The sequence below is a fragment of the Vitis vinifera genome, chromosome 4 (genome assembly GCF_030704535.1).
Source record: "Vitis vinifera cultivar Pinot Noir 40024 chromosome 4, ASM3070453v1".
NCBI classification, from domain to species: Eukaryota; Viridiplantae; Streptophyta; class Magnoliopsida; order Vitales; family Vitaceae; genus Vitis; species Vitis vinifera.
This window is the reverse complement of record NC_081808.1, coordinates 6,511,339-6,535,758: the sequence shown is the minus strand read 5'-3', so window position 1 is coordinate 6,535,758 and position 24,420 is coordinate 6,511,339. Positions and strand designations below refer to the sequence as shown.

At 32.2% G+C, this 24,420-nt stretch overlaps 2 protein-coding genes across 3 annotated transcripts; both read right to left on the bottom strand.

Moving 5' to 3' along the window:
• Positions 1–2,573: 2,573 nt before the first annotated feature.
• LOC100256013 (DNA-directed RNA polymerases IV and V subunit 2) lies at positions 2,574–16,326 on the bottom strand. 2 transcript variants are annotated; one of them, XM_010650446.3, is made up of 9 exons: positions 16,225–16,326; positions 15,854–16,023; positions 14,339–14,824; positions 13,158–13,373; positions 10,227–11,119; positions 8,901–9,192; positions 5,173–6,120; positions 4,604–4,875; positions 2,574–3,250 (listed from the first exon to the last, which is right to left on the bottom strand). In XM_010650446.3, exons 3-9 carry the CDS (start codon positions 14,810–14,812, stop codon positions 2,749–2,751), a joined length of 3,597 nt encoding a protein of 1,198 aa, XP_010648748.1. In that variant the 5' UTR covers positions 14,813–14,824; positions 15,854–16,023; positions 16,225–16,326; the 3' UTR covers positions 2,574–2,748. The 2 variants fall into 2 exon arrangements, with proteins under 2 accessions (XP_010648748.1, XP_002283296.1); XM_002283260.5 differs by lacking the exon at positions 16,225–16,326 and having other exon boundaries at positions 15,854–16,137.
• A 341-nt stretch (positions 16,327–16,667) lies between these two features.
• LOC100261098 (chorismate mutase 2) lies at positions 16,668–20,214 on the bottom strand. Its single transcript, XM_002283257.5, has 5 exons — positions 18,836–20,214; positions 18,306–18,392; positions 18,082–18,225; positions 17,626–17,718; positions 16,668–17,116 (listed from the first exon to the last, which is right to left on the bottom strand). The coding sequence occupies exons 1-5, from the start codon at positions 19,022–19,024 to the stop codon at positions 16,883–16,885; spliced, it is 747 nt and encodes a 248-aa protein (XP_002283293.2). The 5' UTR covers positions 19,025–20,214; the 3' UTR covers positions 16,668–16,882.
• Positions 20,215–24,420: the final 4,206 nt, after the last annotated feature.

Genomic DNA, 24,420 nt, shown 5'->3' with positions numbered 1-24,420 from the left:
GCTGGAAGACGATCCAAACTTCAAGGCCGACACAAGTTCGGTGCCGACCACCAATGGCACGGTGGAGACGGATGCATTCATCAAGATGGAGACACGCAGAAGCATAGGGGCTGCTGTAGGCAAGATCGTCGTCGCCGGAGCAACCAACAAGCGAGCCATTATCGACGGTGGGAGCGCATGCAGCGGCGGGCGCGTGGTTAAGCCGAAGAGTCCTTACGGTTGCACCTAGCTGGTGCACTCACTTGCAAAGAAACCAGCTGTCATGATGGTTTAGAGATTGCTAGATCTCTATACGTTTAATGTTGGTGAGGAAACGTGGCAATGCCTGCATGGGGGACGCCTGCTATGGCTTGTGGGCTTGAGGACTTAGGTGTTTTTGTTAGTGGCTTTGGGCTTGTGATGAAGCCCAAGCCCAAGCAGGAAGATAAAAAGAAAATAATGAGGAAAAGAAGACCTCATTGATTTATTGGCCCATTCTAAAATTGGCATTGGCTTGCTCCCACTTTATACGAATCACTTTCTTTAAAGCACTAATTTCCTAATAAACTTTCTAACTTCCAATTTCAAAGCCTAATTTATAAAAATTCAACCTTCAAATAATATTTCAAAATTCCGATCTTTAAAATTCAATTCCAATTTCCGAAAATTCTCATACTCACATTAATCTATTTAATTATTTTATTTTATTTATTTATTCTAAAATTTCATTTTAAACAATTCTTTAAAAACTTTCGAATTCCGAATTTAATTTCTATTTATGAAAATTCTAATATTCACTTTAATCTATTTAATTATTATTTTATGTATTTATTCTAAAATCCCATTTTAAACAATTCATTAAAATTTCCGACTTCCGATTTTAATTTCTAAATTCCAAAAATTCCAATATTCACATTAATTTATTTAATTATTATTATCTTATTTATTTATTCTAAAATTCCATTTTAAACAATTCATTAAAATTTCCGACTTCCGATTTTAATTTCTAAATTCCTAATCTCGAAAATTCACGTATTCCCATTAATTTATTTAATCATCAGTATTTTATTTATTTATTTTAAAACTCCAATTTAAATCAATTCTTTAAAACTTCTGTTTTCCGAATTAAATTCCCAATCCCAAAAATTCCCATATTCCCATTAAATTATTTGATCATTAGTATTTCATTTGTTTATTTATTTCAAAACTACATTTTAATCCAAATTCTTTAAAACCGCTGATTTTCGAATTAAATTCCCAATCCCAAAAATTCCCATATTCCCATTAAATTATTTGATCATTAGTATTTCATTTGTTTATTTATTTCAAAACTACATTTTAATCCAAATTCTTTAAAACCGCTGATTTTCGAATTAAATTCCCAATCCCAAAAATTCCCATATTCACATTAATTTAATCACTAATAGTTTGTTTATTTATCTTAAAATTCTATTTTAAACAATTCTTTAAAATTTCTGACTTCTAAATCTAATTTCTAATTTCAAAAATTCCAGCATTCCCATTAATTTATTTAATCATTATTTTCGTCCTTATTATCATTATTCCGTTTATTTATTTCAAAATTTCATTCTTAAACATTTTTTTGAATCCCAATTTCCGAACTTAATTTCCGATTTCTAAAATTCTAATTTCTTTCAAGTTTGACATCCTAAAATTCCAACTCTTAAATTTAATTCCCAATACTTCAATTTTCAAATAAATCTCAAAAATCCAATTTTCTCTCTAACAGTTTTAATTCTCTTCGGGTTTCAAATAATCTTTGATTTCTCTTGATTTTATATAAGCATGAATGCTATTTTTATAATTTCAGAATAATGGAATTTGTGAGACTAATTCGTGCAAAATAGAATGGGCTTTGGTGGGGGCCCCACATATGAGATTTCATGATTGATTGACTGATTGATCGATTCATTTGCCATGTGTGATCGATTTATTTTGTTCCTTGATATACATATAATCATTTTGCGTTTATTCACTAACCTCATTCCATGATAGTGTGTTGCTGTTTGCTGCCCAGGTACGCATTCACTCATTCTGATCATACACTGTACATATTTTGATTCTCACATATGCATGATTTAGGTGAATATCCATTGACTTTCTCGTTGATTGCCACGTCAGTTTCATTGTATTAGTAGAGACCCGACTTTAGGGACTTAGAAGGGTGCTACGGTTTTTACCGTACCTTCCTGATAAGTAACCTGACCCCCGAACCTGATCCGGTTTTTCGTAGACCGCCTTTTCCAAAATAAGGAGTCACACTTAGGGTTTTTCTTTCTTATTTTGTTTACCCTTTTAAAAAATAAAACAAAAATAAGTGGCGACTCCAAGTCATTTTTTTCTTAATCAAATAAAATCATTTTTCTAACAAAAATTGAGCTCGCCATCGAGTGGGAAACGCATGAGCCAAAATGCGGGGTCCACAATATTATTTTTGTTTAAAACTTGAAAAGGGAGCCTATATATATGCAGAAAGGAATTGTTTAAAAAGGAACACCGAATTAGGGTCAAAATTGGACTAAAATATTGTTTGGTCTTAAATGAGTTCAACTGAAAGTGAAAGTGAAGCATAATTTGAAAGAAAAAAAATATATATTATATTTCCATGGAAATGAAGATAGGATAGTCGATGGGCCAACAAAAATTTACACTACCAAGCTTGTAAAATGTCATTCATAATAATACCAATGTTTGTCTTGTAATTACAACTAGGTCCTCCACTGGTTACTTGAAGAGCCTGCAGACTCTTTAACACAGCTGGGTCTCAAACTTCAAAGATATGCCCATGCTGAAGAGCTCCTGGCACAACAACTTCGCCCCATATGGCACGTTCACCTTCACTATTTCCTCAGAAGACTCGCAGTATCGACAATACGGGCCCCTTACCTTCCGCCCACCCGCCACAGAACGCTGGATCACATTCGATATATTCTTGCATCTCCGACAGATGTGCATATAGGCTGAGTCGCTGAGGGTGAAGAGACGTTCATGTAGATTTGCTGCAGCACCGTGAGCAATGAGGCAGTCGCGCTCCATCTCCCCAAATTTGATCCCACCAAAGCGCTTCCGATCCGACACTGGCTGACGGGTGAGCGGGTGGACTGGCCCCGTGTTGCGGAACTTTACTTTATCCTCAGCCATGTGAATCAGGCGCTGGTAGAATGTTGGCCCCATAAATATGAGTGAGCGAAGCATTTCTCCAGTGCGTCCATTGTACACCCTTTCATGTCCCCATCTTGAAAATCCAGCCCTGCCAAACATATGAAAAGCATACTGTTTGAAGATCATTTCTTAAGTCATGTAATGCGAGCTTGTACAATTTCATCATATGCAATCGGTTATTTAATGGAAAGTAAGTTTGAGATGGAGCAGCTAATCAAGACGTAATTAAGCTCAGCCAATCTTAACACCAAAAATAACATCTAATGAGGTTTTCAATGTGACTCCACTTTTGACCGGTGGCTGAAAGTTGTCATGAAGTTGGGATTTTAGCCCTGTCATGTACAAGGGAAACCCGGAATTTCCTTCCGACTTAATATTTTAGCAATTACCGTAATCAGGTTCCCTACACCCACCTCCAAAACATGGTGGCCCACCAATTCAAGCACGGTCGAGTCATGGCCATAAGTAATGACTGAGTAAAGGTGTATTCGACTTGTTCTTAAACTAGAAGACAAACCATGTTCGAATTCTTTAAAAGGAACCTATTAAGCAAATGCATTTCTAGTTTCGTCTCCAAGATAAAAATAAGGAAATGCTTATGACACCACAAATGGGTAACTTGTGTTCTTAGAAAAATTAGGTTAAACATCAGAAACAAACTCCATATAACTTGTTTAAGAAAGGAAGACTTAGAGATTTCCCTCTAGATTTGGAAATTTCTGGATTTTTATTTCTGAAAAAGGTATCCATAAAGAGTAAGCTACAGATCCCTTTATACAAGAAACTAGGTAGAAGAATTGGGACCTCTAGATTCTAGATCTTGATCACCACCATGGATCCACAAGGCATCCTAACCACCATGCACCACATTAGCAAATCAAGCCACAGAAAACCAACAGAACAGCAAACATGAAACACCAGAACTGACACATTAACAGAACCATCCAGGGACTACTATATCACATAACAACAACAATCTTAAAAGAAACTAACTAGCCTCTACCGGCCATCTTTCTTGGCTTCTTTTCTTTCATGACTTAATCTATTTTGCAGATAGGCTAAAGTCAACTCTTGCACTGTACACCAGCAATTTGGGGCATTCAAATCAAATTAATAGCAGTATACTGCATTTCTGTTTTGGGCAGTGATATGTTGCAGGATCTTACAATGAAAATATACCACAAGCACATATGTGGATGGTATCCACAAGATAGTAGAAGAATGCTTTAAAGTGGGAAAAAAAAACTATATAAATTTGTTTTAAGTTGATGGATAAGGCCCACTTCGCTTTGAAATGAATGGTAGAGACAGGCATCTCCTGATTTTGTATAACACCAGGCTTTTCTAATAAAATGAACTGCAATAGACAACAAATCCAAGGAAAATATACATTTTGATTTATGCATATAAACAATGAAGCTTTATATAGCAGCAAATTTACCTGTGAAGTTGATCTGCTATTGCATCCACAGAGAGGGTGGAGAAAGGGGTGGCATGTCTCAGCAAACCACCACAGGCAATCCCCTTTCCCAAAGCAGCCTCTAGCAATTGACCAGGAGTCTGACGTGAAGGAAATGCATGTGGGTTTATTACAATATCTGGAACTATTCCTTGTATTGTGAAAGGGAAGTTCTCCTGGGACTCTAGAAACCCCAGAACACCCTTTTGCCCATGCATGCTTGAAAACTTGTCTCCAAGGCATGGAGTTCGGACCTGCAAAAAAGGGTCAGGAATATGGTTCATGAATGGTAACTTTCTCTTACTGTATGTCAACTTTAGAAAAGCATAACAGCAAATCAATAAAATTTTATCCAGCACTATGTCTTACGCACATCTAACAAAATTGCTAGCATCCCATGTATGATTTGTGCTTTTGCATCATCTAACTCTAAATGCCATCCTCCACAGGCCATATTCTGTGTATGACAAATTATGCTAGTGTGCATGGACAAGCTAGTGCTCCTAGATGCATGTAAAGGGAAATTAACTTGAATGATATACTGAAATTACCTGTCTCAGAGATACTACAGCAAAATTTTTTCCATCATCATTTGCTGACACCACAACCTTTTGAACCATGCCCCTCTCAGTATGCTTCAGTTTTATGCTGTGATCAACCCCAGATTCTGCACACCTTCCAATGACAATATCACCATTCTGCAGGTTTGCACCGATGAATGGAAAACCATCATCATCAAGGCTGTCAACACGTCCAATTTTACTCTGCATCTTTCCAAAATGTACAGAGTCCTCGGACTTTCGCTTTTTGTCCAATGATTCATTATTGTCGACCTCAGATTTATAACTTCTTATGTGCTCTGAACGAAACATACCACGCTCTAATGAAGCCCGGTTCATTACCAATGAGTCCTCTTGGTTGTACCCCAGGTGAACATTAACTGCAACAATGGCAATCTGCCCATTGAAGTATTCAGGCCTTGGCACTATTCCTTTATGACCTTCTGAATATCCTGGTTTTCCCAGACAATCAGAAATCATTGTCCGAAAAAGTGGCCTCTGAGGGTAGTATAGTTGGTGAGAGAGGGTATCCACTCTAATATTAGGGTTCGTTGTGGAAAAACCAATAGCCTGTTGAGAGTGCTTCTCAGACTGGTATAGTACTCTCCTTGCATGGTCATGATTTGCATAAGGGATTATTCCACAACTTAACCCTAATAAAAAAGACATATCAAGTTCACAATGTGTGTATTTCACCGGTGGGTCATCATGTCCCTTTAAGAGGTATTTAATGCCCCATGCTGTAGAGCAATCTTCTTCTTCCTCAGCTCCAATGAGCTCCACGATTCCCTTGTCCAAAAGAGACTGGAAAGTAAAATCATCCCCTTTAAATGTTTTAACCTTCTTTAAATTCTCAACTACTAAGAGAGGACGTAGAATCCTTCCAGCGTCAGAAAAAATGCGAACTTCTCCTTGTTGTTCGTCTCTTTTGATTTCCACCTATGAGAGAATATCATTACTAAAGATGTTAAAAAAGCAACAAATAAGTGAATTCATCAATATAAAAAATCTTAGAAAGCCAACCTTGTAAGTCGGAGCCAAAGAAAAGAAAGTAGCATAATTTCACTGCTTAAAACCTTTAAAAATGGAACAGTGTTCAATATTCCCATGTCTAAAAGCAATGTTTGAATGGAGAACCTTCACAAACAATCATAGAAAGATAATTACCAATGTGGGGAGGCTAGTATTAAATATATTAAGATAGACAACCAGACAACTAGAATATTTTAGAACATACCACAGATTGCATATCTTTGAAATTACTGCAAAACTATAAACCTAACTGAGAAAGGGATATGCCTTTTTTTGAAGAGAAACTTATTTTAGAGAAACTTATTTTAAAGAAACAGGGCAAAGTATGAATGCAAAGAATGCAAGCTAGGAATATTCCCACAAGAAATCCAATGATGAGTTCAACATTGATTTAAGACAACCCTCAAATTTAAGATTGAAAGACCCCAATCTTCAACATTTTTACCTGTAGCAATCCTTCTAAATACTTAAAAGCACACAACATGACACACTTCTGAAAAGACCTCCAGTGGTGTACAAAACAACCCATGATCAGACCTTAACATGAACCAACTTACATTGGCAATATAAGAGACATTGTCAATCATTTGATCATTCAAGGTTCAATTATTGAAATGAAGAAAGTTGCATAGTTTTTATGTGAGCCAAAATTATCAACTCAAAAATAGTATTAATTTATCATTTTTCTCCTTTCCACATTGTGTACAATATCATACTATCTCCTGTGATTTTTTTTTTTCAAATACAAAAAGAAAATGAACAGAAAAAATATTTATACCTATTTGAACAGCATATAAATTGCATGAATGATGTATAGAGCTATAAAGATTTAATTTCATGAAAGATTTTTTTTTTTTTTTTGATAAGTAATTTCATGAAAGATTATAATGTTGAAAGAGTTAAAAACAGGCATTCTTCAATATCATGGATATGAAAACATTAAACATAACAAAATCAAACTAACAAACTATGGCACTTTATGGCATAGATCCATCATAAAATCCACAAAAAAATATTTCATTTTCAACTAGTCAAATATGCTTGAATAAACAATGGATGTGTAATTTGTGTTATCTTCAAAGTACTAACTTTCCAAACTCATCACATTCTCCCCCAGGAAAAATCAATTTATTAAGCAGAAGCCTCCATCATAATCATTTTCACCACATCATTCAAATCATTCAAATAATGCCTCCCCAATACTTATTGCAGTGATCCTTGCAGTTAAGCTTCAATCATTCCTATGCATCTTTCACAACATGTTTGTAGTGCTTCACATAGATCATTCTAATGCTTCTTTTCCTTTTTTTTCATCTATTTCTAACCTTAAAGTACATTTTATACAAGGAATATAATAACTCCTTGAGAAAAAAAATTAATTCAAATTTTCTTAGAAACTATTAACAATAATCAAAGGTCTTTTATTATATTGTTGTTTCGTATCATGTATCATCAGTTTTTGACAACTATAATGGGAACAACCTGGCAAGAGAACTTTTTTACCATAAAAGTTACTATAGAGTGGATGTGTCTGCTCAATTACTGAAACACATTCTACAATGTAAAACTGCCACGGGCAAACCACACCAAAATGTCCTTGCATCATAAAATGGTAGGGCGAGAGCATGGGACCTCATATATCAAGTGTATAAAGGATTTAAACCCAACTTCAGTTGGAGAAACTATTAAGTGAAATGCATGATGAGGGAATTGTCTACAAAACTATAAAATATTAATATGTTAATTTAGCAATTTTAATCTGAAAGGATAGAAAACAAAATTTAAATAGAGAAGGAAGAGTAGAGTGATAATAAAAAATAAACAAATTAAAAAAACCACTACAAACACGAGCAAATTAAATTGAGACCCAAGGAGAATTGCCTTAAAGAGGTAAGCAATCAAAAATTGGGCAGATTTGAAGTCAAGGGAAAGAGAAATTGATTCTTGATGTCTCCCAGAACCAGTTTGTCCAATTCAGTAAATTAACAACTTTAATCATGTCAAAGAAAATCTTAAATTTATGAATTTTTATCTGCACAAGACACTTTTAATTAGCATTGCAACTTATTTTGCTCAATAAATGGAAAAATGGATGACTTACAATTGATTTTAATAAGATAAAGAAACTAATATCAGTATGAATAATTAGAACAATATGATATTCATTCATATACAACATAATATTAATTGCTTGAAGGTGAATTAGACAAAAACAGAGAGTAATAGATGCCACAGAGATTCTGTCAATTCAGAGTGAAACAATATAAAGAACAAGATTCCTAGGTAGGGTTACAGTAGGATGTTCCCATGGCTCATTCATTAGAAAACAAACCAACTAGGTAAGGCATTCACCATCAGGGTAGCCTGTTGGTACCTGGCCGTCAGATGCTGGTTTAGATTTAGATTATGAACTGTGCTATAGAATGCCTAAGGTGAGGCAGCCTATGACAGACTGCACTATCATTTGTTTTGATGAATTCACATGCTTGTGATTGATATAGTTGGGTTAAATCTACTTTCTGATGCCACCAGGTCATATAAAATATTAACAGTTGTTTCATCAAATTTATCCTGTCCATTTTTTGATCTGTTTCCCACATTACAACATTTGCAAAATTGGTATGTGGATAAAAGAAAGATGATTGTGAATCTGAAAAGCCTTCATAATGCATTAGAAAAGAGCGAACCTGTTGAGGCAATTCCTTGTGCCGCCGTTTAGTTCTTAGCTCCACAACAAATGAAATGGGATCTTCGCATACTCCAACCCAGTCACCATCCAGAAAAACTTTATTCTTTCCAGACAGCTTGGTAGAGGTATCATCTACCAGTTTCTCCATTCCACAATCAAACAATTTATCAACCAATGGATCCAATACCTCTGTTGAGACAAGTCCTGTAATGGCCAAATTTTTTACAAGCCCACAATTTTCACCATCCGGAGTAGAGAGAAAGCAAACCTTCCCCCAGTGAGAAGGGTGTCTGCATCATGCAAATTCCATCAAAATAAGATGGCACAATCATTGCCAAACATTCAAAACAATAAACAGAGTCAAATGACCAAATCCCCCAAATGATTAAATTAGATGCCTCTCAGTTATGTTCATGTTAATGCAAACAAATGCTTACAATGAAACCACACACAATGTATTATAACATGCAAAATTAGTAAATCTTTACCTGTATTTTCAGATAATTACTTCATCAATGTTCAAACCATAGTTCTTAAAGGTGCAAGGCACACATAGGATGAAAAGGTCTCTTGGGCCAGGCAAAAGGCACAACCAAAGGCATGTACCCCAAGGTACACACTTGAGTGAAGTGAGGCAGCCTAGGATGCATGTCAATTTTATTAAATTCTACAAATTTGGACATGCAAGCATTTTGCGTCAGCCAATATATTACCAACTATAATTCAAAGTTCAATCCAAGAAACAAAAAGATCAAAATGCAAGCATTTAAAAGCAACATCCAACAAAAAAATAATGCAATTATCTAAAATTTTAACATACAATAAATCAAGAACAAATGTGCAAAAAAAATATAAATGAATAAATAAATTAGAGAACTTCAAATGCTGGGATCTGGTGCAGGTATGCGTTCAATGAAAAAATGACATATCCAACACGGAACCCATACCCTAACACCAGTGCTTTGAGTGAAATTGAAAAACCAGATATCATTAGCCACCAATATCCAATCATTTGCATAAGTCTAGAATAATTTTTTTCATGAACTAGAGAACAATCAGAAGCAAAATTTCTGATTATGAAATCATAAGGGTAAAGCAACAAGGTATGAACTGAAATGACATACAAGTTGACAGAACAGTCTTTCATATGATTCATGCATCAAAGGAGTGTGGTTTTTTTTTTTTTTTTGGGTCCATGCATTAAAAATAAGACAGTAACATACCAATTACCAATCAGATAAATAATGTAAAGTTATAGCTGTAATGTGAAAAAACAAATAAACATGACATTCAAGGACTAATGTGAGTTCAGGAGATTACTTACGGGTATCTGGCATCCCCAACCTTTCCTGTGTATTGGACCTGCTGACGTGTTTTCCTCATGTCAGCTGTCATCTGCAAGGGATTTGTTCGTCTAAGAGTTGCCACTACACCAGATATCCTTTCCATCCTCTTGAAAGGATGGGACCATTGCCCAGTTGAGAATGCCCTGGAAAGACCATTGGTGATAATGGAAGCATCCAGATAATTTTCAATAGGTCGCAGGTCACGATCTCCATAAAGTTCTCTCTGCATAGCTTTTACCATGCGCCTTTCAGCATGTCTAATGTGCACTCTAAGCTCTCGCTCAAGCAGCTCACCAGCCAATTCTAATCTTTTGTTTCTGAAATCATCTCTGTTATCACATTTTCTGCGCCCAGTATAGGCTTGTAGAAGACACTTCACCATATACCCAAGAAAGCGAGCCTTTTGCTTGACGCCACTAAAGTTGGGAAACAAATACTTGCTAATGCATTCTTGAATACTTTCTCCAGGAGGAAATTTACAACTTTTCACAAGTTTATCTACAAAGCTGATAGCATTGCCTTGTCTACGGAAGTACATGCCTTTCTTTTCTGCTTCCCTGTCCGCTTCATGAATAGATGCAACAAGAATATTTGAAATACCAGCATCATCAATGTTGAAATCAATCAAATCAACAACTTCCTTGTCTGACGATGCACCAAGCGCAAAAAACAATATCCAAATGGGAATCTCTGTTGATGAAAAATACACTGTAAGAACTTTTTCTCCTCCTCTATTATTTTCATCTTTTGGAGGTTCTAATTTAACATATACTCTTTTCCTTTTCCAGATTGGCCGGTATGCAACCATCCAAGTTGGATTACTGGAAACCCACAGTCTCTTCAAACAAATCTGTTCTTGTGCAATGAATGTCTGCAATAAACATGGTATAGACATCATAGATCTATTTGGACAAAACAGGGGAAAGGAAAAAGGGCAAATAAAGAGCCAACTATAATCATCAAACCGTGCATACACTTGAGTCATGTTTAACATTTCAAAGGAACCAAACGCCATAACTAAATGAAATCAAGAACAAGCTATGTATAAAACTGCAAAGCCAAGAAAATATGAAAGAAGTTTTTATGAGAGTCTTAGAGGGTTTAATAATGTGGAAAATAAACTCAGAAAAAAGGACAATACAAGATATCAATATAATAACGGTGTAAATGTCATATTCGCCCAGCACTGTGAGCTATGGAATCATGACCAAGACGAGCATTATGATGCAATATAAGCAGGCACCTCAATCAAAACTCTGAAGAAGAAGGACTCTTTTTTGCTTTTCCACTGTTGTTGGAATCACACATGCTTGATGAGTTGACTCAGGGTTTTTGTGAAATAATAGGGAATAAACTTACAACTTATTTAAAAGAAAGGTTCTCAAAGAACATCATATGAGAAGAAATATAGATGAAAATAGAAATGAAGACAATGGGGGAGAGAGGTAACACCTAGGATTTTCAGCACAAGATAGCACGTGGAAACAACCTCAACTATTATAAAGCACAAAAAAGATGAAAGAGAGACTAACTATGAAATAACAAGAATTTCCAAAATGAGTAGCTTGTCAGAGGAAAAAAAAACTTCAACTTTATTTTCTTCTAAAATTCTACCCTCACTGGATATCATAAGCAAAATCAACTTTTTAAGAAACTGAAAAAAATGTGTGTGTGTGTGTGTGTGTGAGAGAGAGAGAGAGAGAGAGAGCCTATGTAAGGACACAAATTTCCAAGATGAGTGGCTCACAGAAGCAAACTTAACTTTAGGGAAAAACCATGTCACCTAATACAAAAGCTTATGCTGTTATGGAAAGGGCTAAATTAGACCCTGGGAATAAAATAAATTTAAATTTAAGTGGTAATCTGCTGGCCCTGTTCTAGCCCAAACTAATAGAAGGAAAAATAAGCAAAAGAAACAATAAATATTAAAAGGGAACACAATAGTGCATTTCTTTAATAGCATGAGTTGAAACAAGCTACAGTGACACAAATGATCACTCACTGCAGCAGACAAGCAGAAGTGCAACTCCCCTTTCACTTTTACCAGAAGTGAACATGTTGACTAATAGAAATAGACCAATACATCCCATAAAAATTTCCAGTTGGCACAATTTAGTTCAAAATATTTCTATGCAAATCAGACATATAAGGACTACCTAGAAAAGTGGTTACTGCCATTATGAATCTAACTAGTGAAGTAAAAAATCCTAGCTCAATTCCAAAAAAAGCCACATCCACCACTATATAATTGATAAACCCTTCCTAAAGTCCAATAGAAAGCTAATACAAATTCTACAACAAAAAATGGTATTTAAAAAAAGAAAAGAAAGGGAAAGCAAAGCCAGATTGTCCAGGAATTTAAAACTTTTAACTGCATGGTAATAAGCTGAGTAAATTGTACAACTGGCCAAATTATTATGAAGTCAATAGATTCTCCAGTGGTGATGCACCCCAAATGTAGTAAATAACTAGACTGATTACTGGCTGTATTATCATTTAAATAATAAAAAATTATAAAAGGTAAATTCAGATTGTGGTAGTTACATCTGAAGTCAACAATTTGAGTTAAAAGTAAAAAACAATCAATAGAAGCTCAAAATAGCTTTAAAAGAAACCAGGCTGCCTATGCTGTTATTCAATTCAAAAGGATACCATCTACTTTAATCTGTGGATAAGGACATTACTAAAACTATTTTGGTGACATTTGACGATCTCAATATGAAATTCAGTTTCCTCCATAGAGCAAAATATGCATCAATGTTATAACATTTATTTCATTACCTCAGCATGCCACAATAAAGACTTATCATGTAGAATTGCAACCCTGAATTAACAGAGCCGAACAACCCTCCCCTCCCCACAAAAAGACAGAGATGCGAACAGAACAAAAATTAAAACTGGATACTCACTTTCTCTGCACCCTTGATCAAAAAATATCCTCCATGATCATATTCACAGTCACCTCTCTCGACACCATTCATCCAACATAGTTCTGACTTCACCATCACAGGGATCCTCCCAATTAATATGTCCCTGTTATCTTCGAATATAACCTTCTTCTCAACATACTTGTTGTCTTTTCCAGTTTTGTACTTGTCACTTCTTACAAGTTTCTGAGTATATACCTGAGAGATTACAGAATGCAACAAAACCCAGATAACTCTAACTATCAGCTCAAGAGATGTTATTTCAAACAAACTGTAAGTTGTTTGTATATGGGAGAGCATTGACTGAAAGGGAAACATTAAAGTAAAATAAACAAGCAATTATCCAAACTACAAAGTTGAGCTGCAGATTTCCAGCTGTAAAACTCTTTTCTAAAGAGTTCATAAATTAAATGCCACAGACAGCAATGGAGCCATTACATCAGAAGGGCAGGACATTAAGTGCAAAACCAAGAAAATAATAAGATTAAAGTTCAGTTTACATGCATATATGAAGTCCAACTTTGCTGCATTCAATTGCACTAACATACAAGGGATGAGCAATTGAAAGCTGGAAAAAGAACGCTATTTGAATACATAAGCTTTAGTCATAAAGCATAACATTGCATATGTTATTATAAATTTCTATGTAGAAGTTCTATGTGCACCAGAGACCAACTACCACCAAGATAACCACACGATTCCATATCATAGTTTTTAAAGCTGAGTTCCTAGTTGACAATATGGCTTTCTTTTATCAGAAACAACAACTCATTGATGTTAATTAATAATTACACCAAGGATGATAAATTCTTACAAAATATACAAAATCTATTGAAAAACAAAGAGAGTGCTAACTATTCCAAAATATAACTGAACAAGTTGCACAAAAAATGTGCAGTATAAAAAAACCAGTATACAAGTCATGGAGGTAAAAAAGAAACATTCTTCTCCAACAATTAACTTTGAATTAACTACAGCCTATAGGCTACACCAAACATATATTTTCAGTACCAAGGCTGTGCTGCAACACCTTTTCTATCTATAGTTAGCATGCCAAATGCTTATAGCACAAAAGCTGCAGCACCATTCATAACAAATAGGCAATTGTAAAGAAACTAAACATAAATTGAAAATATTACTCAAAATGCATCACATATATTGACCTGGAAATGAACTTGAGCTTTCATCCGAGATGAGTACGTCATGTTCTGAAGACGTGCATGTCTCGGCAAAAAATTCAGGGACTCCTTACCATCTGATTCACCAGCCCATACCCTCGGCCGTTCAAGGGTGACCTTCCCGAACCTCACAGAAGCGTATCTCCAATCACCCTCTCCCCTCTTAGATGGGTCATACCCAGGCTCCACAGGGATCTCGCCAAAAGAATCAAAAACCCTTTGAATTCCATTTTTGATGAAGTCGTTGAAGGAGTTGATCTGATGCTGAATGAGTCCATACTCATTAAAGAATGATACCGCAACCTTTTTGCAAAATGTTTTCAAATATTCTTTGTTTAAGTCGTCTATCTCGATTGAGCCCATCAGATCATCATCTATTTCCATTTGGACTCCGTTTGAAAGCTTTTCACCCATACTACTGCTCATGCCCAAATCTCCCTTGGCATCAGATGCCCCCATTAGAGTTGAAATCTGTTAAGAGAAAAAGAACATTAAAAGAAAAAGAATCAAATTGATATCGAATCATTATAAACCTGAACCCCAAACTCTGTAAAAAAAAATCTGAGGAAAAGAAATCAGCCGTCTGCAATTTTGACTTGTTTAGTTCCCTCAGAAACATGAACACTCTTTATGACTCATTCAATCAGATAACTGAACAGGACCTAAGTAGTAGCTTTTTACATTTTCTTGGAACCCAAACATTTTTCTGGCTGATTTTTAATTTGTTTGTTTACTAAGAATCATCGGACCCCCCATAAACCCTAAGCATTAAGCAGACATTTTTAAGTGAAGCTAAATATGTCTTTACTTTCTTTTCCCTACCCTTGCGCTAAACTGACTGTGAGGCTACCATTGTTTCTCAGGAAAACATTTGTGTGAATTGCAAGGAAAATGATTATAATGAGTTTTAGTTTTAAGCCTCCCTTCACTTCCCTTCACTTTCCCGGGTACCAAATAGACGCTAGCAACACCATTACCAACAATATTTTGGCATCTTTTCGATGGGGAGAGATGAGAGAAAGAATAATATATATATATATATATATATATATATATATATAGAGAGAGAGAGAGAGAGAGAGAGAGAGAGAGAGAGAGAGAGAGATAAAGGCAGAGAGATTAAGCTTTATGATACTCTAATATACCATGAATTCTCTTCACAGGCCTAGGGCTCTGCTATTAAGAAAAAAAAAAAACGGAAAACCGCAAAATCCTAAAAATAAAAAAATAATAAAAAAAGCTTCATTTTTCAGACGTTTTCCTCTATTTTCCCGATAACCAAACAGATGGTAACATGCACAAATCCTTTGCCAAAGAGAAACAAAAACAAGAGACGAAAAAACAAAGGAAAATGTTTCAAAGTGGCTTCTCTTCATTTTTCAGAGAACCAAACCAAACATTAAAAACAAATAAATAAATAAACAGAAATAAAATAAAAAAACACAACAAAACACTTCATTCCAGATTTTAGAGAGAGAAAGTAGAGAAAGAGTCGCTTACATTGAGATTCTCCGAAATGCGTTACACTTGGACGAGGACTTCCCAACCAAAGACACTAAAACCCTGCTATTTGCAATTTCTAGGGTTTACACTTTGATGCCCACAAGGAGGAGCAGAATTCCTAGGGTTGGTAACTCCGTACGGTGTATCTCACATACACACAACGCACTCTGCGTGAAGAGAACAGAAAATGCTTTTGTGAGAGTGAACAATGAAGACGAGGCACTTCAATGCACCAGAGCGCTTCATTCATGGTACTCAGACAATTTGAAAAGACCATACCACCCTCTCAGGTGTATACTTTTGGTAAAACAGTAATGGAATTTGAGGGGTTAAATTATGAAATCAGATGACTGAATTGGAAGTGGCACCTTTTTTCCTGCTTTGCCCTTCAATGGGGTGGGTCTGCCCGTCCGAGAATGGCCCCTCCGGGACTTGATTTGGGCAATCTTGTAAAAAGACGAGTATGCCCCTGAGAGAATGGGAAATCTTGTTATATTAGAATAGATCGAAATTTTGAATATGCCAAATTATATACAATTTCAATTTTTGATGTAAATTATTTTATTTAATTGAATTTAGGATATTTTAATTAAATATTTTTTTAAAAAATGGATGATTTCCTTTTCTTTTTTTTTGTTCTACCAAAAAATATATATAAAAAAAAACAATAATTAAGATTAATTAAAATTTTATATATTTTAAAATTATTTAATCTTTATATCGAATAGTTAAAATAAATAAAATGAGTTTAAAGTAATGTCGCATTTAAATTTTCCAAGAACCAAACATAACCTTAGACTTGAAGCAAAAATTTGTAATGAAACTTTCTTTTTATTCATATATTTGTAACACAAATATAATGCCATATGCCTAAATACATCTTCATATAAAATTTGATGGTTCTTCATCAGCAAATACAGAGATATCTTTTGGCAAATACATCAACTGCATTTTATTTTGCAACAAGAAGTATTACTTGATCATCAAATTGATCAAAATTATGCATACAAACTACTCCCCAGGATTTCAGTCAAGGCGGCGAAGAAGATACTCAACTTGGACTTGCTTGGTGAGTGGCATCACCCATTCTTCATACAGCCGAGAAACCACGGAGGGATCGACTTTATAGGTTTCTTTGCTTTTGCTATTGTCACTAAGGTTAACTTCCTGTCCAAAAACCGTAGCTTTCTTCTCCACCCTTTTCTTCACCATCTCTTCTACTGCCTCAAATGTCAACATTTTCATCAGACCTGCTCTATCCTGGAAAACAACACAATAGTTTCATTCTCACTTGCTGCTCCATTCAAGAAATTGTTGTACAATATCAGAATATACCCACCTCAAAAGTGTTACTGGCCGTATAAAATTAACATAAGGAAACTAAATCCCACTCTCATTAGGATTTTGATTCCTCTCTTATGCGTTTGGTATATGGGAATAAGAATGAAAATAGGATCGGGGGATAGGGTAGAAATGAAAATAGGATCGGGGGGATAGGGTGAATCATAATTCCATGTAGAAGAGAGGAATCAAAATCCTAGTGAGAATGAGATTTGGTTTCCACAACAATGAATTTTTATTCATATTCTAGAAAACAATCAAACACATCAATGAATAGAAATAAAATTGATTTCCTATTCCCTATCCTTGTTTCATCATTCCCAATGTGACCTTCCCATTTTGAAAAGTTACTCTCACTCTTTCTTTCTTTATTTCCTTCTTTTCTTTTGTGATACTACTCTCCAGTCTCCTAGATCAACCAAAAATACCTGATCATGGATTGCAGGCCCATATTCTTCTGGGGATTCCTTGAATTTAACCTCGGCCACGAATTTTCCATAGTGAATCCTTCTAGAGATGGCCTGCAGCAAGAAATAATTTAGGTTACACAACTGTAATGGTACTCAATCAAGCCACTCACTGGTGGAGCCAGTGAAGGCCCAGGAGGGGTAAAATTATAATAGGGGCTTTGAACCCTTGACCTTATGCTTAAAGGGAAAGCGGTTTTTCACTACACTATATATCATTGTCCCTCTTGGACCACATTCCTAGCTCCGCCACTGAAGCCACTCATGGCCAAAGCTCCTAATGTTCATCTCCAAGAGGAGACATCAATACTATATTAAAGACCTTGAAAAGCCAATTTATTCTTTCTAAGATATAACATGGTACAGAATAGATAAGACACCGAATCATTGACTAAAAAGTTATTACTTATAATATACCTGCAAACATGCAAGATCACAAGCTGCAGTTAGTCCATAGTTGCCATCATCGCCCTCAGCAGCAAACAATGGAAGCAGTTTGTTTAAGTATATATCCCATATAGTCTTGTTTACATTAATGGAAGAGCCTGCAGGATGCAAAACCTATAATTTAGATTAGTAGTGGACAAAAACAGAACAGAGGTTTTGATTTTGGACAGGAGAAACCGGGTGGGAGGTGTTACCTGCTTATAATCATGGGTTGGCACCATTGAAGGTGGTAAATCATCTGGGAAAAAGGGATTTTCTTCTGGGTTCTCATATCTACCGGCCTGTAACATCCAGTCAAAATTTCTATATAAGATTGAAAAATTTAGGACTAGAAATGCCACATTCTGGAACTTAGGGCCTGTTTGGTACATATTCTTGAAAACAATTTCCTAACTTAGGAAACAAAATGGCCAAACAGACCATTAAGTTTCTCTGAAAGGGATGCCAACCCTAAATGACAGTCCTCCACAAACCCATTTGAGTTGGAGTCATTTTTTGAAAAAGCAAAGAAACCATTTCAAGAAATAAGAAAATGCAGATGGGAGAGAATTCCCGTTTAGGGGGTCATGATTCCACTATCCAAACTAACACTGAAAACGAAAACCCTAACTGAAATCTAAATCATCTTCTACAATTAGTATATGGTAGTCTAAAACAGAATTGACAAAGTCAAGGGGAAAATCAAACAAAAGGAAAGGAAAAAAACAAGGTGTGAGAGTGGTACCTTAGCGTGAAGAGCCTCGGATTCCCTGACAAAGGAGTGAAGGAAAGAAGAGGCAGAAAATGCATCAACTCCATTCTGAGGGGGAGAGTAGGCCCAAGAATTGATGGGGAATTTGGCCCTCTCAATGAGGCTAAAAACGATGGTATCCTCTTGCCTGATCAAAGAGTCTCTCACTGATTCAAGGTCCATTTTTTGTATATGGGTCAGTAAACAAAATTTTCTCAGCAGCCAAAACGTACACAATTCAAGCTTGTGAGGAGGATTAGGTTGGGGCTTTAAATAAGGAAAAAAGAACGAAAGAGGATACGCCGTGGGCGTGACTGGCGGAAATTGGGTCGTTAGGACTAAGGAGAAAGCAACGGCAAGCGTGTGTTTTGGAGGCACCGTGTTCCTTGCGCTTTTCTCTTTCCTTTTCTTCCTTAACTTCCTTAACAAGTAATAATAACTTAATTCATTTAAGTTAAATTTTATTTAAGTTATTAATCTAAAATTTATTACTTAATTTTTATTTTAAGAATTAAGATTATTTTATAAAATTCATTTAAAATTTATTTTAAATTATCAAATTGATATATTTATCATATCAATTATAATTTGGGTAAATGACGAATATTATGCAATAATAAAAAAAATTTGTAAAGATAATTAAAATAAATAAAAGTAAAAAAATAAAATAAAAATGTGAATGAACAAGTTAATTATTTTTATTTATTACTTAAAATTATTTTTTACTTTAAATCATATTATTATATTTTTTTTATCAAACATACTTAATTTACTTAATAACTTAATAGTTATTAAATTATTTAAGTTATTAAATTGATTTATCAAACATTATCAAGAAAGATCGATTCATTCCAAAAAAATAAAATAAGTAATAAAAAAATATTATATTTTTGTATTTATTTTTTAAATTCTTTTAAAATCTTTGTGTTTTTTAAAATTTATTTATAAAAAATATAAATTTTTTGAATAAAATAAACTTCAATTTTGTAAGAAAGAAACGTGACTCGAGGAAAGTAGGTAGTTAAGGGGAGGGGAGTAACCGAGTAAGCAACGGATAGGCAGCGTGTTCCTTGCGCTTTTCTCTTCCCTCTTTTAATGAAAATTCTTTATACACAAAAGAATGTAAAAATTTTGAATAAAATAAACTTTTATTTTTATTGATAAAAAATGAAGTTGAAATTGGGATTGTGAATTTAAATGGATAAACATATTATTGTTTGAAAATCTTTACTTGTTTGCGCATGGGATTTAAAAATAATTTTTTGTTTTTAAATTTTTTTAATACTGCTTAACATTATAGGAGTTGTTTTCTAAACTTGTTTTTAAAAATTATTTTTAAGATAATATGATTAAATTAACCCGTTTATTTTAAACTTTTTTTTTTTAGCGAAAAGACCTTTTGTTAAAATTAGTTAAATATGAGTAAAATTTTGTTTAAGATAAAAAAGATTTCATCTTTAAAAAAAATAAATCTAATCTAAAAAGAAAAAACAAATTCTTTATACACAAAAGAATGTAAAAATTTTGAATAAAATAAACTTTTATTTTTATTGATAAAAAATGAAGTTGAAATTGGGATTGTGAATTTAAATAAATAAAAATATTATTGTTTGAAAATCTTTACTTGTTTGCGCATGGGATTTAAAAATAATTTTTTGTTTTTAAATTTTTTTAATACTGCTTAACATTATAGGAGTTGTTTTCTAAACTTGTTTTTAAAAATTATTTTTAAGATAATATGATTAAATTAACCCGTTTATTTTAAACTTTTTTTTTTTAGCGAAAAGACCTTTTGTTAAAATTAGTTAAATATGAGTAAAATTTTGTTTAAGATAAAAAAGATTTCATCTTTAAAAAAAATAAATCTAATCTAAAAAGAAAAAACAAATTCTTTATACACAAAAGAATGTAAAAATTTTGAATAAAATAAACTTTTATTTTTATTGATAAAAAATGAAGTTGAAATTGGGATTGTGAATTTAAATGGATAAAAATATTATTGTTTGAAAATCTTTACTTGTTTGCGCATGGGATTTAAAAATAATTTTTTGTTTTTAAATTTTTTTAATACTGCTTAACATTATAGGAGTTGTTTTCTAAACTTGTTTTTAAAAATTATTTTTAAGATAATATGATTAAATTAACCCGTTTATTTTAAACTTTTTTTTTTTTTAGCGAAAAGACCTTTTGTTAAAATTAGTTAAATATGAGTAAAATTTTGTTTAAGATAAAAAAGATTTCATCTTTAAAAAAAATAAATCTAATCTAAAAAGAAAAAACAAATTCTTTATACACAAAAGAATGTAAAAATTTTGAATAAAATAAACTTTTATTTTTATTGATAAAAAATGAAGTTGAAATTGGGATTGTGAATTTAAATAAATAAAAATATTATTGTTTGAAAATCTTTACTTGTTTGCGCATGGGATTTAAAAATAATTTTTTGTTTTTAAATTTTTTTAATACTGCTAAACATTATAGGAGTTGTTTTCTAAACTTGTTTTTAAAAATTATTTTTAAGATAATATGATTAAATTAACCCGTTTATTTTAAACTTTTTTTTTTAGCGAAAAGACCTTTTGTTAAAATTAGTTAAATATGAGTAAAATTTTGTTTAAGATAAAAAAGATTTCATCTTTAAAAAAAATAAATCTAATCTAAAAAGAAAAAACAAATTCTTTATACACAAAAGAATGTAAAAATTTTGAATAAAATAAACTTTTATTTTTATTGATAAAAAATGAAGTTGAAATTGGGATTGTGAATTTAAATGGATAAAAATATTATTGTTTGAAAATCTTTACTTGTTTGCGCATGGGATTTAAAAATAATTTTTTGTTTTTAAATTTTTTTAATACTGCTTAACATTATAGGAGTTGTTTTCTAAACTTGTTTTTAAAAATTATTTTTAAGATAATATGATTAAATTAACCCGTTTATTTTAAACTTTTTTTTTTTTTAGCGAAAAGACCTTTTGTTAAAATTAGTTAAATATGAGTAAAATTTTGTTTAAGATAAAAAAGATTTCATCTTTAAAAAAAATAAATCTAATCTAAAAAGAAAAAACAAATTCTTTATACACAAAAGAATGTAAAAATTTTGAATAAAATAAACTTTTATTTTTATTGATAAAAAATGAAGTTGAAATTGGGATTGTGAATTTAAATAAATAAAAATATTATTGTTTGAAAATCTTTACTTGTTTGCGCATGGGATTTAAAAATAATTTTTTGTTTTTAAATTTTTTTAATACTGCTTAACATTATAGGAGTTGTTTTCTAAACTTGTTTTTAAAAATTATTTTTAAGATAATATGATTAAATTAACCCGTTTATTTTAAACTTTTTTTTTTTTAGCGAAAAGACCTTTTGTTAAAATTAGTTAAATATGAGTAAAATTTTGTTTAAGATAAAAAAGATTTCGGCTATGTTTGGTTCTCAGAAAATTTGAGGGAAAATGCAAGGGAAAGAAAATACAAAGAAAAAATAGAAGGAAAGAAAAAGTGAAGGAAAATAAAAAATAGATTAAAAGTTAATAAGTTATTTTTATTTTTTACTTCAAACTCATTTTATTTATTTTAACTCATTAATATAAAGATTAAATAATTTTAAAATACACAAGTTTTTAATTAGTTTTAATTATATTTTATTTTCTTTTATATTTTTCATAGAACAACCAAACATAAAAAAATCATTTTCCTTTGCATTTTTTTTCTTTCCTTAGTATTTTGCGGGAACCAAACATAACCTTCATCTTTAAAAAAAATAAATCTAATCTAAAAAGAAAAAACAAATTCTTTATAGACAAAAGAATGTAAAATTTTTGAATAAAATAAACTTTTATTTTTATTGATAAAAAATGAAGTTGAAATTGGGATTGTGAATTTAAATGGATAAAAATATTATTGTTTGAAAATCTTTACTTGTTTGCGCATGGGATTTAAAAATAATTTTTTGTTTTTAAATTTTTTTAATACTGCTTAACATTATAGGAGTTGTGTTTCTAAACTTGTTTTTAAAAATTATTTTTAAGATAATATGATTAAATTAACCCGTTTATTTTAAACATTTTTTTTTAGCGAAAAGACCTTTTGTTAAAATTAGTTAAATATGAGTAAAATTTTGTTTAAGATAAAAAAGATTTCATCTTTAAAAAAAATAAATCTAATCTAAAAAGAAAAAAAAAATGTAGGAAGCTCTTATGCAATGATTCTAAAAAGCAAGAAAGAAAAGCCAAATCAATTAATAAAAAACTAAAAAAAAAAAACTTTGTTCTTCATTTTAAAGAATGCTAAATATTTTAAAGAAAATTAAAAATTAAAAAAATTTACATCTTTGTAACCTTCCCTCTAATACTACATGAATAAGCCCAACATTTATTTCCTTCTCAATTTCATCACATCCAAATTAAATCAAAATAATTTATTGCTTTTACTTAAAAAAAAAAGTTAAAAACATTTTTTTTTCTCTTTCTTAATTTTGCCTCATAAAAATCTATACATTACATAAAAAAAAAATCAATAAAAAATGAAACATATGATTCAAGAAAATATAATAAATATGATCATTGTAAGAATTATATTCAACAAATACCCAAAAAAAAAAAAAATTGTAAGAAAGATCAATCAAGAAGGAATAAATATATTATAACTTACCTTTACTTTTAAAAAATCAAATATTTAGGTTATGTTTAATTAATGTTTTCAAAAATATTTTTTAAAACTGTCACCAAATATTTTATTTTGCTTTATTTTTAATCATTTTATATATTTATATAATTATTTAAAAAAAAACTTATAAAAAATAGATGAAAACAATATAAAAAATAGATTTTGATTGTTAAACTTGTTTTTTTTTTTTTTTTTTGTTATCGATAACAGTTTTCTATTATAAAAAACCAATTGTCAAACGAACCCTTATCTTTTTCTGAATCTTGTCTCAAAGAAGTCTAACTTAAATCAAATTAATTTATATACCTTAGGTCAAGAAAAATCTAAACAAAATGTAATAAATGATTACAAAAATATGATCCGAGAGAAAAGCCACAATCAATCAAAAGAAGAAATAAATACAAAGAAATGTTATATTGTACAAACCGGCTTCTCATGATGAGAGCGGTGGGAACAATTAATATAATTTAATTTTAAAATTATATTAATTCTTCCCATCGTTCTCTTCATCAATCACCGTCTTCATCAGAGTTGTGTATCCCCTGAGAAAAGAGTCGCTCACTGATTCAAGGTCTATATGGGTCGGTGAACAAAATTTTCTGAGAAGCCAAACGGACACGATTCAAGCTTGTGAGGAGGAAGGAAGGAAGAAAGAAAGAAAGAAAGAAAGAGCGGAGGCGTGGCGCAGAGGAGTTGTTAAAGCCTTAAAGGGGAAGTAAGCAACGTGTTCCTAAAATATCCTCATGTAACGTAACTAGTAACAAGTAACAAGCAATGCCACATCCACCCCTGCACCCCACCACAAAAAGGACCTTAATATATATATATATATAAATCAAAATTAATTTATTATTTTTTTATGGGTCGGACGATTCCATATCATAATCAGATAAAAAGGAAAATTCAATTT

Bases quoted from the DNA above. Each gene is read 5' to 3' on its own strand.
- LOC100256013 (XM_010650446.3), bottom strand. From the start codon at position 14,812: ATGGGGGCATCTGATGCCAAGGGAGATTTGGGCATGAGCAGTAGTATG. The intron at 4,876-5,172 runs GTAATTTCAGTA...CCTTTTTTGCAG, and splicing joins CTGTAGTATCTCTGAGACAG to GTCCGAACTCCATGCCTTGG. The intron at 3,251-4,603 runs GTAAATTTGCTG...TATGTTTGGCAG, and splicing joins ATAGCAGATCAACTTCACAG to GGCTGGATTTTCAAGATGGG.
- LOC100261098 (XM_002283257.5), bottom strand. From the start codon at position 19,024: ATGGACCTTGAATCAGTGAGAGACTCTTTGATCAGGCAAGAGGATACC. The intron at 18,393-18,835 runs GTACCACTCTCA...TGGATGTTACAG, and splicing joins CCGAGGCTCTTCACGCTAAG to GCCGGTAGATATGAGAACCC. The intron at 17,719-18,081 runs GTATATTATAAG...TTCTTGCTGCAG, and splicing joins GTGATCTTGCATGTTTGCAG to GCCATCTCTAGAAGGATTCA.